At 41.8% G+C, this 17,859-nt stretch overlaps 1 protein-coding gene across 1 annotated transcript; it reads left to right on the forward strand.

The window, feature by feature from the left end:
- The first annotated feature begins 3,078 nt into the window (after window positions 1-3,078).
- Iqcf2 (IQ motif containing F2) lies at window positions 3,079-4,546 on the forward strand. Its single transcript, XM_005410326.1, has 3 exons — window positions 3,079-3,154; window positions 3,331-3,420; window positions 4,137-4,546. The coding sequence occupies exons 1-3, from the start codon at window positions 3,137-3,139 to the stop codon at window positions 4,515-4,517; spliced, it is 489 nt and encodes a 162-aa protein (XP_005410383.1). The 5' UTR covers window positions 3,079-3,136; the 3' UTR covers window positions 4,518-4,546.
- Window positions 4,547-17,859: the final 13,313 nt, after the last annotated feature.

The raw sequence follows: 17,859 nt of genomic DNA on the forward strand, positions 1-17,859 counted from the left end.
ATAAATTATCAAAATACAAGCAAGATTTCTACAATGAAAACTTTAAAACATTGTTGAAAGAAATTTTAGGAAGGTCTAAATACATTTAAAGACATCCAATGTTTGTAGATTAAAGCACTTAAGATATCAATTTATCCATAGATTAATGTAATTTTTATCAGAATTTCAGGCAGCTTTTTTATAGAAATTAATAAATGGGCCCTAAAATTTATATGAAATCTGAAGGAATACAGAATAGCCAAAGCAGTCTTAGAAAAGGAGACAAAGTTAGAAGGCTGATACTTCTCGGTTTTGAAACTGATTGTAAAGCTACAAAACTCAAAACAGTATGGTACTGGCATAAAAACAGACAGATCAATGAAACACGACTAGGAGTCTGAAACAAACCTACATTTCTGTGGTCAACTGATTTTTTTGATTTTTGACAGGGGCATCAAGTCCATTTAATGTGAAAGAATGTTTCAAACAAGTTGTGCTGAAAGAACTGGACATCCTCACACAAAACGATAAATGTGAACTTCACACCATTCACAAAATTTAACTTTAAAATATATTAAAGATTTAAATGTAAAAGTTAAAGCTATAAAACTCTTCTCAGTTTAAATCTTCCTCTTCTGGGATTAGGCATTAGTTTCTTAGGTATGATTCATAAAACAGAAAAAAACAGAGAAAAAATGGATAACGTGGACTACATAAACTTCAAAAAAATTTAAAACTTTTATTCTTTAAATAGCACTATCAGAGTAGTAAGAATTAAGCCTACAGAATGGAAGAAAATTTTTCCAAATTATATATCTGAAAGGGACTTGAGTCTAGAATATATAAAGAACCTTTGCAAATCAATAATAAAAAGACTAGCCAGGCATGGTGGCACATGCCTGTAATCCCAGCACTCAGGAGGCTGAGGCAGGAGGATCGTTGTGAGTTCCAGACAAGCCTGGGCTACAAAGTGAGCTCAAGGCCAGCCTAAACTGCATAGTGAAACCCTGTCTCAAGAAAAGACAAATAATAATACTAATAATAATAATAATAGTAAATAGGCAGGAGATCTAAATAAACATTTCTTCAAAGATACATAAGTTGCCAAGGATATAGCTCAGTGGCACTGTGGCTGTCTGGCAAGCACAAGGTTCTGAGTTTGATTCCTGGTACCAAAAAAAAAGAAAGAATAAAATAAAGATATATAAGTGACCGATGAACATGTGAAAATAAGTTTAACATCATTAATCATTAAAAATCAAAACCCAAGGAAGATACCTCCCTGTATCCAATAAGTCAACATCAAAAACTCAGATAAATGTCTAAAGGGTCTAGAAGAGTAAGCATGTACACATACAGATGTAAAATAGTAGTCCCTGTGAAAAACAGTGCACCCATTCTCAAACGGTTAAACATTTCGTTTACAGTATGACCCAGAACTTCTAATTCTAGGTACATATCAGAGAAAAAAATATCTCCACACAAACATGAAGGTTTACAGCAACATTATTTATAACAGTTCAGAGGGGAAACAACCCAAATATTTAGGAATAAGTAGATAGATAGCTAGGATGTGGTATATCCATGAAATAAGGAATGCTTTGGCAATAGAAATTTATGAAGTATTGATACAAGCTACCGTATGGATAACTTTAAAAACGGTGTGCTAAGTGAAAGAAGTCTTACATCTAATCGTGTAAAATATCCAGAGTAAGCCGACTGATGCAGACCTGGAGTGAAGCAGCGATGGGAAGTGCAGAGGAGGATTGGCGATGGGTGTGGTGTTTCTTTGGGGGGATGAAAATGTTCAGGAGTCAGATAGTAGCCACAGTTCCACAACCTTATAAACTAAAAATCACTCAATTGTACATTCAACGGTGAGTTTCATGGACGATGACTAATAACTGCAAAGACACCTGGGGCTGGGGATGTAACTCAGTGGTGCAGTGCCTGCTGAGGACGCACAAGGACCTACATCCAACCCCCAGCTCCACGAAGAAATTAGTTAGTTAATTAAGACTTTTACAGACAAATGTTCAAAGTTTGTTTTTTTTTTTTTGAGACAGTCTCGGTATGCAGTTCAGGCTGGCATTAAACCCACTATGTATCCCAGGCTGGCCTTGAACTCGTGGTGATCCTCGTGCCTCAGCCTCCCACAGTGCCGGGACCTCCCAGGCGTGCACCACCACACCTGACAAGACTTTATAATAAAGACAGAAAAGAATTCCCAAACAGAAGCACAATCCGCATCTTTAGAAGGGAAAACCCAATAGCATAAAGATAGCCTCTCTTCCCTAAATCAATGTATTTATAGTCAAAATTCTAGCTTGACATTTCCGGAAATTAATACTGGCCCTATGAAATACTTGGCGGAAATTTTCATATTTTATAATATCTTTGAATAGCTTAAATTCTTGGAAATTTCTGAATTTGTAAGCTTTTTAAAATGTGTATTAGCTCTCTTTGGTCCCTTATTTATGGTGGATCTTTAATGGCCTCCTCAATGCATCAAGCTTTGGCAATGTATGTTTTGCTAGAAATCATGTCCCCTCAGTGTTCTAAATGTAATATCCTCTCACATTTATTTAAATCTCCCTGTGGTTATTTCACCTTTCTCTTTCCACTCTCTTCTTTCTTAATCACCTGGACTTATGACACGTTTCTCTATAATACTTGTCTTGTCAAAATGCTGCCTTTTAGCTCCACCGTTGTCTTCTAGATTCGTTGGGCCCGTCTTTGTCTGGGTTCCTGAGGAGTACTACTGAATGAAGCCTGAGTAAAGGGAAGAGGAGGAAGAGTCACATCTGAGAAGAGAGCTGTGTGGAGAAGTATCACCACCGACACCCCACTCTCCTGTGACTGGCTGTGAGAAGGGTTTGTAAGTGAGCGTCACAGCAGGAGACACCTGGTGTGGAATGTCAGCCAGCTGCTCTCTCTCTCCATCCTGAGCTGCAGCAGATCTCCGACAGAGCACTGCAGGTGGGTATTACAGTTTCCCATGAGGCTTTTTTCTCCAGGAGACTCAACTCCGCGGCAGATACCTTCATCTCTATGTCATAATGCGATTGTGAATTCACAGCTTTTCCCTCACTCGTATTAGTCAGGCCAGACCTTGGGAAACAGAAATCAGAGCTAATGAACCATCTAGAGACAGGCCATGGGAGTTAGATTTTGTGTAAGAGATATAGCTGGATATGCTAGGCGGACTGGGGGTGGGTGGGCATCTTCCTGGGCTTCACAGGTCTTGGGAAAAGAGGGGCTGTTAAAATGGTGAGTGCCTTTGCACAGATCCATGGAGGGAAACGACCGTCTTAGCTCATCTGTACGTTTCCCATTTAATTCTGATGACAGACCGAAGGCAACCTAGTGTTAATTATAATTGAGGATGATGAAGAAGTAGTTACATGGAAAAAGGGGAAGAAGAAACCAACGCAACCACAGGTGAGTAGATGTTCACACAGGTAAGAGAAATCCAGACCACTAGTATCTCTGTCAGAAGCGGGTGGGACTCTGCCCTTTGTGGACCCAGAGTGTAAGACAAGCAGCCATCAGTTCGACCCTGGCTCATCTCCCACCATCCCCTTCTCAGCCTGGGCTGTCTGGATCTGGGCCTGACTGCGGCAGAGAGAGTGGTTGGAAGGAATGAAACCGATCTACAGTGCCTGGGTTGTAAGCAAGAATGTGAGGACCTGAGTCAGAGAGTGGTGTGTTCCAAAGCCAGAAGGCAGGAGTAGAATATGCCGGCGAGGGGCTGAAAACCGGCCCCAGTATCAAAATACTTGGTTGTGACAAAGGAAAATCAGCCGATGTGTTTTGGGATCCGTGTTAACACACAAAAGCGAGGCGAAAACATTTGGAAGCCCAACCTCCCCAACCAAAGCAGCCCTGAAGAGGCAGAGCGTGGGGGATAAAACCACTCCACGTTGCCATCACCCCCACTTAATCAAAAGGATGCTGTGACTCCGAGGGTGGGTGAGGTGGCAGGGCTGTGGAGAAGAACCCCTGCCAGGTCACGGGTGCCCAGACTGTCCTGCTAACTCCCATGAGTTCTTTGAGGAAGGGCTGGCAGGGAGAGAATCTGGGCCCCTTCCAAGAACATCTTAGAAGTTGGCGGCAGAAAATTAGTTCCCTGAGTGGTCTCTCTTATCTCTGTCCAGGAGAACTTAAGAAAGAAAGTGAAGGCAGCCATCCTGATCCAGGCCTGGTGGCGGGGCACCCTGGTACGCCGCACTCTGCTGCACGCAGCCCTCAGGGCCTGGATTATTCAGTGCTGGTGGCGACAGACCCTCGCGCAGATGCTGGAGAAGAGGCGGCGGGCAATGCTGATGGCCTATGCAGTCAGAGAGAGGGCGCTGGTCAAGCTCCAGTCTCTGGTTCGTATGTGGCGTATCCACTGGCGATACTGCCAGGTGCTTAACGCCATCTATGTCATCCAGTGCCACTGGCAATGCCACAACTGCCAGACCTGTGCCTACCTCCGGGGCCACTGTGTGGTCACTGCCACTCACCTGCAGTTCCACATTGAGATCATCAACTAAGAAAGGGCCCCAGTAAAGGTCTAACCTGGTCTGTCCGTCTCACGGTGTCCCCAGGTAACCCCAGGTCTAACCTGGTCTGTCTGTCTCACGGTGTCCTCATGGTGACCTTGAGATTTGGGCCTTGCTGCTCCCTATTCTGTCTTAGAAAGACCATCCCCATGTCTGTGGCCCTGTATTGATCTGACAGTGGTCGTATGTTACTCAGCTGTCAAAACAGAAACTGATGTCTCAGGTTAGCCTGACACCTGACAGAGCCAGAAGTCCGGGTTCCCACCTCCAGTCCACTTTTCCCCACCCAGGATCTGGGAGACAAGCAACTACACTACTGAAAACTCGGGCACCTCTGCACTGACGGATGGCTATGAGGCGCTGTTCTGTCGGCCTGGGCCAGGGTGGCTGGGGCCTGGTGTGCCTCGGTTTCCTCTTTGGCAAGCACCTGGAGAGAATGCCAGTGCCTGGCACTGTCCTGGGGGCAGTGTGGTGTGGCCCATGTGGAGGACAGACCTCAGTGCTGGGTGGTGCGGGGGCTGGACCTGCTAATGGGTGGTGACGGCCCAAGTTCACCACTCCCCAGTTCCTCCTCCTCAGTCCTCTCACCAGAACTCCTCTCCCCTCAGTTCTGGTGATTTTATCCTCAGCCAGAACGACCTGTCAGTCTCTAATTCTCCCCTCCAGTCGTTCCTGCTGCCCTCCTCAACTGCTCACTCCCATGGTCACACTAAGGCAACACTGCCCAGTAGAACTCACTATGAAAAGGCTCTTTAGGGGCTGGGGATTTAGCTCAGCGGCAAAAGCGCCTGCCTGGCAAGCGTAAGGTCGTGAGTTCGGTTCCTGGTACCGGAGAAAAACCAAAAAAAAATAAAAATAAAAATAAAAAAAAAAAGAAAAGGCTCTTTAAAGGAACTGTCCAATAAGGACAGCTCTGGCCACATACAACCACGAACCACCTGAAACGCCATGGAAGAACTAAATTTTATTTAGATTTAAATAGCCACATATGGCTAGTGGATGTCTCATTGGACAGGGAGTCTCTAGACCTGTCACTAGTAATCCTACTGTTAGCTCAAATATCTTTTCCTAGTGCTCCTTTTTCTGATTATCTCCTTCTTTCCTTCCAGTTCATCTTTTCAACAACCTCGTAGACTATTTCTTCAAATGTGATATGGTCTTCCAACCTATTAGCCCTACCAATATTTTACAATTCATCACCCCAGACAGATCCTTATATTTTTCTTAATCCAGTTCAGATTCTGTGGTTAAATATTATAATCTTGAAGGTGGGGCATGGTGGTGCTTGCCTGTAATCCCAGCACTCAGGAGGCTGCGGCAGGAGGATTGCCACAAGTTCAAGGCCAGTCTGAACTACATAAAGAGATCCTACCAACCAAAAAAGTATAAAATTCCCTTCTCTCTCCCTCCTTCCTTTTCCCTCCCTCCCTCTCTTTCTCTCTCTCTCTCTCTCTCTCTCTCTCTCTCTCTCTCTCTCTCTCTCTCTCTCTGAGTGAATGCAACTGCCCTGTTCTGTGCCTCTAGAACCATAGAGCAGCATGTCTTCATCAAAGTCTCAATCTATATTCATGATTACTTATCTCAACTGGACAAATTTCACAATAAACTTCTCTTGTAAATTTGCAATCCTATTTTATGGGTTGCATGTGGACCACACCAGCTGCCTTCTCCACAGTTGAAATCAATGAAGGATCTTTGCCCCATCAAAGGCAACACCTCTACTATCTTGGTGCTTTCTAAGTTATTTGGTCCTGCATGCATAGACTCACTGTCCAAATTACCAACGCCTCTGCCTCCCTCCCTCCCTCCCTCTCTCTCTCTCTTGGGTGTGTGTGTGTGCGTGTGCATGTGTGATGCTGGGGAGTTGAACTCAGGGCCATGTGCATGCTAGGTGAGCACTCTGCCACTGAGCAGGAGGATCACCATGAGTTTGAAGCCAACCTGGGCTACATAGTAAGCTCAAGGCCAGCCTTAACTACACAGTGAGACCCTGTCTCAAAAGAAAAAAGGAACAAAAATTATATCATTTAACCCATGTGTATCTTGAATAGGTGAGACACTTGTAAAAATAAAGCCTCAATGTTTCCTTTCAATATTCATAGTAATTAATATCACAAACTATCGGCACATACCTAATAACTCGCCTTTGAAATACATAGTGCAGAATCTTCTTGTGCCCCTGTGTAGTTACCCACTACTCCACCACCCCACTCCAGCAAGGCCTATCTACGTTCTGTTCCTATTGTGTTCCTGTCGTGTTCCAGAACAACGTATGAAAGACTGCACAGTGTGCAGTCTTTTGAATCCAGCTTCTTTCACGTAGCATAATGCTTTAGAGGTTTATTTATGGTGTATGAGTATCCATTTGTTTTTATTTCTGAATAGTAATCCATTGTAAGGATGTACAACTTATGAGAAAAACATGAATATATCAGCACTGTTACTCTCATAAATTCAACAATTTGGAAGAAACTGATCAATTGTTAAAAACCACATAATACCAATTCATTCAGAGGAAATAAATGAGCTGAATAGTTCTATAACCACTAGATAAATGAAACAGTAATTGAAAAGCTCCCTTCAAATAAATTCTCAGGTTTAAATGGCCTCTCTGAATAATTTTAACTAAATGTTTAAAGAAGCTTGTTCCAAAATTTATATGATATATTAAGGTTGTTGTGCCTTGTGTCTAGATGTCCCCCCCAAAGCCTCATGCAATCATGGGGCAGGCTTCTAGAGGTTATGATTGATTCATGGTCCAATATTGGGATTTTGGGTGTGAGTACTACACCCACCCCGGGGCAAGTAGCCTGCATACAATATAAGGGAGGGAAAGAGGTTTGCTCTCTGCTGCTGCTCCTCCATTTTTGCTCTTGTTACTTTTGCTGTCTTCCACTGCCATGAATTATTGCTCCTCTGCCATGTGCCACCCTGCCTTGGAGCCAGCCGAGTATAGACTAAAATCTCCACAAACTGTGAGCTAAATAAACCTTTCCCTCTTTACTTTAGGTGTCAAGTACTGTGTCTCAGCAGCAAGAAAAAAGTAACCAACACAAGGGTTCTCTAGAGAAATAGAACTAATAAAATATAAGCATGCATAAGGTACAAATTACCTTGAAGTCCCATAACATGCCATCTATAAGCTGGAGGCCCAGGAAAGCCACTTGTGTTGTTCAAGGGCCTGAGAGCCACAGAGCCATTGGTGTACATTCCACTCTGGGTCTGAAAGCCTGAGAACCAAGAGTACTTGGGGCAGGAGAAAATCATGTCCTACCGCAAGCACAGCTCATTTACCTTTCTCACCTTTACACTCTCATCTGTCGCTCTGTAGACTGGCTGATGCCCACACACTCTGGAGAGGCCTTTTACTTTGTTCAACCAGCCAATTCAAATAGTAATCTCTTCCAGAAGCACCTCAGAGAAATCATGTTTAACCAGTTATCTCAGCATTCCATGGCCCACCCAAGTTGGCACACAAAATTAACCAATATATATGGAAAGCCACAGGCCCCAGATCAACTAAAACAATCTGTAAAGGGAAGAATATAATGCAATAAATAGTTCTACCCGGGGCTGGGGATTTAGCTCAGCGGCAAAAGCGCCTGCCTGGCAAGTGCAATGTCATGAGTTCGGTTCCCGGTACCGGAGAAAAACAAAAACAAAAACAAACAAAAAAAAATAGTTCTACCCAATGTTAAGGGTTGGCAGAAAGCTACACCGGTCACAAGCCTTGTGTTATGGAGGCACGGACAAATTGGTGCAGTCAAACAAAGAACACAGAGTAGGTCCACATAAATCTACTCAATTGATTCTTTTTGCAAAAACAAAAGCAATTAAATGGGAGAATGACATGTTCAGCAAATGATGCTGCAGCAGTTGGGTGTCCATACACAAAAAGAACAAGACAAAACAAAAATCATAAGTATCACACTTCATACAAAGTTAACTCTAAATGGATTACCAGTTTAAGTATAAAATGTAAAATTCTTAACCTTTGAGAAATTTGGGAGGAAGTACATAGAAAGAGTTCTTAGATCTGGCATCAAATGCACAGTTTAAGAAAAAAAAAAAAAAAAACTTGATTGTTGGACTTCACCAAAATTAAAACTTTTGTTCTATAAAAGACCTTGTTAAGAAAACAAGAAGGTAGGCCCCTCCCCCACCAGCATGGGAGCTGGACTGGGCCCTGGACAGCTTTTGGAGCCTTGTTTACAATGCCCTGCTGCCCTATACACTCACAGGGGTGGGAGGCAAGCTGAGGCCACAACAGCTTCAGGAACCTCAGTGAGGCACCCCTGCCCCTCCCCCACTGGAGTGGAAACCAGGCTGAGCCCTGGACAGCTTTGGGAGCCTCGGGGACCATGCCCCACCTCCCTTACACTTCATGGGAGCCAGGCTGAGCCTTGGACAGCTTCAGGAGCCTCAGTGACCACAGCCCACCCCCCACATACAACTTGCAGGAGCCAAGCTGATCCCTAGACAGTTGTGGGAAACTCAGTAACCATGCACCCACCCCTCCACCACCAGCATGGAGCCAACTCAGCCCAAGAAACCTTCAGGCGCATCAGTGATAGCCCTCACACCCCTACACACCATTGCAGGAGCTGTGCTGAGTACCAAGGACCTTCAGGTCCTGCCCCCCGATTCCCACACCATCACCTGAGTGAGGCTGGGCTCCAGGGAACCTCCAGATCTTTGAAAATGACAAAACAAAGGAGCAAAATGAATCTCAAACCTCCACCCCACCCAGAACAAGTCCAGGAGACATCAATACAGAACAGATTGGAAGTCATACACCTGAAATTTCTGAAATGATAAAAAGAAACAACTCCATCAGGCCATAGAAGACATCAGATCAGAAATAATCTTTCAGGTTAAAAAAAAAAAAAATGACAACAATAATGAAAGAGGGGCTGGGGATTTAGCTCAGCGGCAAAAAGCGCCTGCCTGGCAAGCGCAAGGTCGTGAGTTCGGTTCCCGATACCGGAGAAAAACCAAAAAAAAAAAAAAAAACAATAATGAAAGAATTGTTCAGTACATCTAAAAAAGACATAGATTTTAAAAATAGAGGAGTGCAGAAAAATGATGAAAATCTTGAATGAACAATATAAGGAAGAATTAGAATGCATGAAACAGATATCCAGGAAATTAAAAATTCCACTGAAAGCTGGCAAAACCTTTTGAACAAAGCTGAATATAGACTTTCAGGCCTTGAAGAAAGCATTGCAGCTAACAATCATGAAAGGAAGGATCTCTTAAAAATAAAAAGGAACCAGGAAAGAACAATTCAATAGCTGCAAACTGGTGCAAAGAAAAACAACGTAAGATTAATAGGTGCCAATAAAACAGCTGGAATCAACACAAATGACATAAGAAGACTATTTACAGAAGTAATAGCAGAAAATTTGCCAAGCAGGGAAAAAGAATCTGACATACAGTTAAGTGAGGCATATAGAACTCCAGTTATCCATAACCAAAATAAATCTACACCCACACATATAATAATCAAGACCCCAGAAATTCAGCCCAAGAATAGAATCTTAAAAGCTGTTACAGAAAAGAAATAGATCACCTACAAAGGAAAGCCCATCAAAATCACATCAGATTTCTCAACATAAACCATCAAGTCAAGAAGAGTTTGGAGTGAAGTATTTCAGGTCCTGGAAAAAAAAAACAACTTCCAACCTACATTGATGTACCCTGCAAATCTATCCTTCAAAATTAATGGAGAAATAAAATATTTCCACAAGCACCAAATCAACCCTACAAAGAGTCCTAAAAGATATTCTAGCCAGGCATGGCAGTGCACACCCATAATCCCACAACTCTAGAGGATGAGGCAGGAGGATTGTTGAGTTTGAGACCAGCCGAGGCTACAAATGAGCTCAAGGCCAGCATAAACTGCATAGTGAGACACTGCCTCAAAAAGACAAAAAAAAAAAAAAAAGATATTCTGGAAACAGATAAAAAAATGACCACAATTTCAAGAACAGCAATAGAAAGGAACAACCAAGCAGAGCAAGCAATTAAACAGAGGGAAAAAGGAAGAAACAACAGCAGGAAAATAACAAGACAAAGATAAGACAATACATATCAGTAATACCCATTAATGTAACTGGTCTCAATTCACCAGTCAAAAGAAGCAGACTAACAGAGTGGATCAAGAAACAAAATCCAACAATATGCTGTATATGCATATGCAAGAAATGCATTTAACACAAAAGAAAAGACATAGACTGAAAGTAAAAGGATGGAAAACAATACTAGATGTGACAGGAACCCAGGAAAATGCAGTGATAGCTATTCTGTTTGCAGACAATGTGAACTTCAAACCAAGAATAATCAAAAGATAAAGAAAGTCACTACATACTTGTTAGAGGAAAATTGCAAGAGGAAGAGATAACAATCATAATATCAATGAACCAAATATAGGAGCACCGAGCTATATAAAACAAATTTTAAAAGACATTAAAAAATCAAATAAGCAGTAACACAATCATAACAGGGGATTTTAACACCCAGCTGTCACAAAAAGATAGAACAACTAGACAAAAATCAGCAAAGAAATAACAGAACTAAACCAAACCTGAACAAATGGATTTAGTAGATGTCTACAGAGTGTTACACCCAACAGTATCAGTACACATTCTTAGCTGCACACAGGATAGTCTCTAAAATAGACCATATACTAGCACATAGAATATGCTTAAGAAAATGCAAAGGAATTGAAACTATCCCATCCATACTACCAAACCATAGTGCAATGAAATTGGAAATTATTGACAAAAGAAATCACAAAAACTCCATAAACACATGGAAATTAAATAACACCCTCCTGAACAACCAATCGGTCACAGAAGAAACTAAGAAAGAAATTAAACAATATGTATAATCAAATGAAAATACAGATACAACCTACTGGAACCTGTGGGATGCAATAAAAGCAGTCCTCAGAGGGAAATTTATAGTGGTGAATAGCTACACCAGGAAAACAGAATGAGCACAAATAAACAACCTTATGTTGCACCTCAAGCTTCTAGAAAAAGAAGAGCAAGTCAAGCTGAAAGCCTAAAGAAGAGAGGAAATTATAAAGATCGGAACAGAAATTAATGCAATTGAGACTAAGAAAACACTACAAAGAATTGATGAATCAAAGAGTTGGTTCTTTGAAAAAATAAAGAAAATTGATAACTGATTTTTTTGTTTGTTTGTTTTTTCCAGTACCAGGAATCAAACTCACAATCTTGTGCCTGCCAGGCAGGCACTGTGCCACTGAGCTAAATCCCCAGCACCACCCCCGCAAAAAACTTTACTCTCAAAGGATAGAAAACACAGAAGAAATGGATAGATTCCTAGATCCATATGAATTACCAAAGCTAAATCAAGAAGATATAAAAATCCTGAATAGGGCTGGGGATTTAGCTCAGTGGCACAGCACCTGTCTGGCAAGTGCAAGGTCATGAGTTCAATTGCCACTACCAGAAAAAAAGCAAAAAAAAAAAAAAAATCCTGAATAACCCAATATGAGTCAATGAAATTGAAAATGTAATAAAAATGTAATAAGAAATTTAGAGAACATTTACTGCCAATTCTTCTCAAACCCTTTAATGAAATAGAAAGGGAAGCAGTTCTCCCTAACTCATTCCAGGAGGCAAATGTTACCCTGATACCAAAACCACAGAAAGATCCAACCAAAAGAAGAGAACTATAGGCCAATGTCCCTAATGAACATAGATGCAAAAATCCTCAGGAAAATACTAGCAAACAATGCAGCAAATCATCAAGATTATATACCATGACCAAGTGGGACTTATCCCAGGAATGCAGAGTTGTTTCAATATATACAAATAAATTAATATAATACACCTAGTAAACAAGCTCAGATGAAGAAATACTAATGGCAAATAAATACGTGAAAAAATGTTCAACATTATTAGTCATTCAAGAAATGCAAATTAAAACAATACTGAGATTCCATCTCACCCCAGAAAGAATGGCTATCATCAAGAAATCAACCAACAACAAATGCTGGAGAGGCTGTGGGGAAAAATGAACCCTTCTCCACTACTGGTGGGCGTGTAGATTGGTGAAACTACTGTGGAAATCAGTGTGGAGATTCCTCACAAAACTAGGATTAGAAGTCTCACTTAACCCAGGTATTCCCCTTCTGGATGTTTTCCCAGAAGAATTAAAGACATCATACCACAGTGATATATGTGTACCCATGTTGATAGCAGCACAATTTGTGATAGCTAAATCTTGGAAACAACCCAAATGCCCATCAACTGAGTAATAGATAAAAAAGATGTAGTATTTCTATACAATGGAGTATTACTCAGCTATAAAAAAAAAAAAAAGATAAACTTGAGGCTTTTGTAGGTAAATGGATGCAACTAGAGACCATACTCATAAGTGAAATAAATTGGACCCACATGTGTAAACATATTGTCTCCCTAGTGTAAGAACATGAAAGAGTAAATAAAATCCAAAATGTATAACAGATATTATGAAAGGGAAAGAAATTGCTCAAAAGAAGAAACAACTGGGATGAGGGAAAGGAGAAAAAGAAAGAAAGAAGGGGGGAAAAAAATATATATATATAGACAGCTGGGTTAACTGTACTGCTGGTGTCTAATGGTTTATTGAAAGGAACAGTTAATGTTTTATTAATTTTGACTAGTTTTGCATGCTTGTATCTGGTAATCTGAACAAGTAATTTGAAGAAAATAATGTGCAATGTAACAACCATTGTTGAATTCCTATCATCTTGCTTGATGAAACTCTGTAACATTTATAATTTTTTTGTTTTTATCTTTTATGCTCTTTTCTTTTTTTTTTTTTTTTTTTTTTTTTCTTTTTTTTTTTTTTTTTTTTTTTTTTTTTTTGCCTTTTTGAGACAGGGTCTCGCCATACCATTCAGGCGGGCCTTGAGCTCACTTTGTAGCCCAGGCTGGTCTCAAACTCGATCCTCCTGCCTCAGTCTCCCGAGTGCTGTATTTACAGGTGTGCACCACCACACCCAGCTTATTCTCTTTAATGGTTTGATCAGTCTTGCATTCTTGTTTGTTTGTTTGTTTGTTTGTTTGTTTGGTCTTTTTCTGGTACAGGGAATCGAACTCACAACCTTACACTTGCCAGGCAGGCACTGTGTCACTGAGCTAAATCCCCAGCCCCTCGGTCTTGCATTCTTACATCTGGTACTCTGACCAACTTTGTTGAAGATTAAAAATATGTAATATAACAACCACTGCTAATTCCTATCATTTTTGTTCTGAAACTCTGTATCATTCTTATAGTTTTTGCTTTGTTTTGTTTTTGTCTATGTTATTGGCATTTTGCTATTGTTCTGGGGTTATTTTTTATTCTCTGTAAAATAAGAAAAAGAAAATCATGTGTCCTTACTGACTTTTAGACATGAAAATCATTCATTGGCTTAAAGTCAGAGGTCGGCCTGCACTTAGCAGGGTCTTACCTGGTGTCAGGCTGGTGCGCCGCTCTCATACACTAGAGCTCTCCTTGCTCTGTTGGCATGCTGGCTGATAGGGTCCTCTAACCACTACTTGTTGCACTCTGCTCTGAAGGGCAGCAGGCCTGAGCACAGCTTGATTGAGAACTTAGTTAACAAGATATAATCTAAAGGATATTCAGTTCATACCACAGAGATTTTGGTGCAAGGAAGAGCTTTAAGAAAGAGCCCAGTGGGAAGTCAAAATCTGAATTTACAGAAGTTAATTCAGTCACTGATTTCAGAGATTGTCTACAGGGCACTATCAAGGCAAACAAAACAGAACTTTGCTTAAACATATTAACAGAACACAACAAAGTTTATAGTGAGGAACACTTGGCCTAAAGTGAGCTGAGCACCTAAGTGACACTGGCCGTATGCTTGGAGCCAGGACAGCCTACCAGACTGTTCATATTTCAGCACAACTTTTAAAGATACATTCTAGGGGCTGGGGATATAGCTCAGTGGCATAACTACCTCCCTGGCAAGCACAAGGTCCTGAGTTCAATCCCCAGTACCAGAATAAATAAATAAATAAATAAACCAAGGTCAGATAAAGATGCATTCTAATTTATACAATGTCAGAATTGAGGTCATTTGGGAAGAACATTCTCCCACTGGTGGAGAATTATAAAATAATGCTATACGTGGATGGCTAAGACAAACACAAGCATTATTTCATAGCCCTTTAAGGCTAATGAGGATATGTTAAAAATTTTTCCCAATTCTGGCCATGTAAATATATCCTTCTGTTCACATTTTACACAAAAAATTCTTAACTAATCTGCAGACCCTCTCATTTTTATTCTTAAAAACATTCAATTTCCGGTACCAAAAAAAAAAAAAAAGGTTCACACATTGCTTAAGTGAATAATCCTCAGGAACATCTAAGTTTACATTCAGTCCTTAGGGAGAATTGTTTACCTAATAAAGTGTGTGTGTGTGTGTGTGTGTGTGTGAAAAGAAAAAAGAAATAAAAAGATACTAAATCCAGAATATACACAGAATGCAACAAAAAGACCAAAAAAATTGAAAATGGGCAAAAGGTTTAAATAGACATTAAAGGGGCTGGGGATTTAGCTCAGTGGCAAAGCGCCTGCCTGGCAAGCGCAAGGTCGTGAGTTCAATTCCCAGTACCGGAGAAAAACCAAAATAAATAAATAAATAAATAGACATTTTAAAAATGTAAATAAATAAATAAATAGACATTTTTCCAAAGAAGATACACAAACAGCCTAAAAAAATATAAGAGGGGGATCCTCCTCACTAATCACATTAGAGAAACGCACATCAAAACGACAAGACAGCACCCCGTAATCATCAGGAGGGCTGTTGTCGGAGAAGCTGGTGAGCATGTAAAGAAACTGGAAATCTTGCACACCCTTGGTGGGAATGTACAATTGTACAGCTGCTTTGGAAAATAGTATGACGGTTCCTCAAAAAATTAATAATAAAATGACCATATGACCCAGCAATTCTGAAATAGAGGAGAAGCAATTGACTCTCAGCTCTCTCCTGTGCTTGCCAACGGGGGATATGGCTTAGCCCGTGGCCAGCCTGCCCCTCCCCTGCCTCTCTCCCACCATGGACGGGACAGTTTGGTGCCCCTCCCCCACTCCTGCACTTCAGCGGACACTCTGTCCTCTTTGAAGAGGGGAGGTGGTACCCTGGAGTGGTTAATATCAGGACGGGAAGGATCCGGGCCCCTTATTTGGATACCCAACATTCACAGCCAGCTTTCAGCTGTGCCCTTCGTTAGCACAGGCCTGCAGCTGCTGTGTGGACAGCACTGCCCAGTCACTTCCGGCTCCCCCCTGTACAGACTTTCCTGTGCACAGGAAGGCCCTGTTACAATAGAATCGCTTCGGTTTTTCTGTAAACCGGTCGTGATTTATTTCTCGGGTAGTGTGGGCTCCAAAAGTCCTGGACATCTACTTGGGATCTTTGTCTTGAGTAGTATGGACAGAATAGTCATTTCAAAGGAAAGGGCAGCAAACACTCAGAGCTGTAGGCACCAAAGAGCTCTAGTAGTCACCTGGTATGGCAATGGCAGTACCCAGTGTCACCAGTGACACCAGGGTTGGAGCAGTGCAGTCCTTTCCACAGTTCTAATGATTCCCCTCTATGATGGTTAACCGGTTGCGTGAACGTGGGTAAGAAACGCCCTGCATACTGGGATCAGCTTAATTGTGAGCGTGACCAAAGGGATTTGCTGAAGAACAGACTTACCCTGGGTGTGAGTGACAACCACCAGAGGCTTGTAGCCTGAATGTAATGAACAGGAAATGAAGAGGCAGGCCCACTTCTGCTCCTCCAGAGGAGCGCCACTCTTCACCTTCACCTTCACCTTGGACATGACTGCTTCCTGGCTTCGGTGCAGCCTGCTCAGCCTTCCAGTGGGCTCCTTCGGATCCAGCACAGACCCTTTGGCCTCGTGATGCTTGCGTAGAACTCTACAGTGAGCTCCAGGCCCCGAGCTTCAACTGGATCCTCTGGGTCTCCAGCACGCAGACAGCCCTTTCGCACTTTTCTGCACCTGACTCTGCGGTGGCCATTGCAAACCCAGTTTATAAACCCTTATATACTTGTATATTTTGCATTCAGCCTGTCTCTCTAGTAAGCACTGACTGATACACCATCTGAATTGAGCAAAAGAAACCTAGGCTGACCGGCAACAGTTCCACTTCTGGGCATAAGCCCAAAAGAATTGAAATGAGGATCTTGAAGAGATATTTGTACATGTACATTTCATAGCAGCATTATTCAAACAGCCAAAAGGTAGAAGCAGCGCAAATATCAATCGACAAATAAATAGGTAAACAAAATGTAGTATACCCATTCAATGGAATATTTTCCAGCCTTATAAAGGAAACCTGTGCTGGGTCTGGTGGTGCACATCTGTAATCCCAGCCCTTAGGAGGCTGGGACAGTAGGATTGCTGCAAGTTTCAGGCCAGCCTGGGCTACATAGTGAGACCTTGTCTCAAAGAAAAAAAAAAGGGGACACTTTGACACATGCTATAACAGGGACAAATCTTTCAGAGACCAAGTGCCAAACTGCAACCCAAAACCCACGTATTTATCACAAAGTGCCAGCCCTGCAACTAACCCTGAAGACTGAGGTTTTAGTTTAGAAAAACAACTCTACGTCCACATCGTTTGTCTGAAAATAAAAACAATAACACATGTGCCATAGGTTCACCACAGCTGCTTTAAGACATCATGCTGAGCGGAATAAGCCAGTCAGAAAAAGACAAGCAGCCTAAAGCAGTCAAATCCATAGAGATAGAAAGTAGATTTGGTAGTTTTCAGGGGCAAATGGGAGGGAGAAACGGGAATTTATTGCTCCTATTGAAATGAAGATGAGTTCAAAGTTTGTTTTGAGAGATAAAAACATTCTGGAGATGAACACGGTGATCACTGCACGTGTACTTAGTGAACTGTGCGCTTTAAAAAGTTAACGTGGTAAATTGTATGTTACTTTCCATACTTTTAAAAATAAATTTAAAACTTGTGTTAAGAAAAGAACAAAGGATGGCGCAGGCACCATGCTGCCTAGCTCCGAGGGACACTATGCACATGGTCTTCCTGGAGTTGGTCACCTGGCAGCCATGGCAGCCCAAGTCGCCCACCTGTGGCGGGTATTGCCCATGAATCACAAGCCCACTCATCCGGAGCCTGGGCTCGCAGAAACCTTCTCCACGTGTGATCGCAGACAATCCCTGCTGATTCCTTAGAGCTGACTTGTGAGCCCCTATGTGCCTCACACCATTGGTTCCAACAGTGACCTCCGGGAAATATGTCTGATAGAGAGATCTGGGAGCACAGA

The sequence above is a fragment of the Chinchilla lanigera genome, unplaced genomic scaffold, assembly GCF_000276665.1.
Source record: "Chinchilla lanigera isolate Chin_1 unplaced genomic scaffold, ChiLan1.0 scaffold00131, whole genome shotgun sequence".
NCBI classification, from domain to species: Eukaryota; Metazoa; Chordata; class Mammalia; order Rodentia; family Chinchillidae; genus Chinchilla; species Chinchilla lanigera.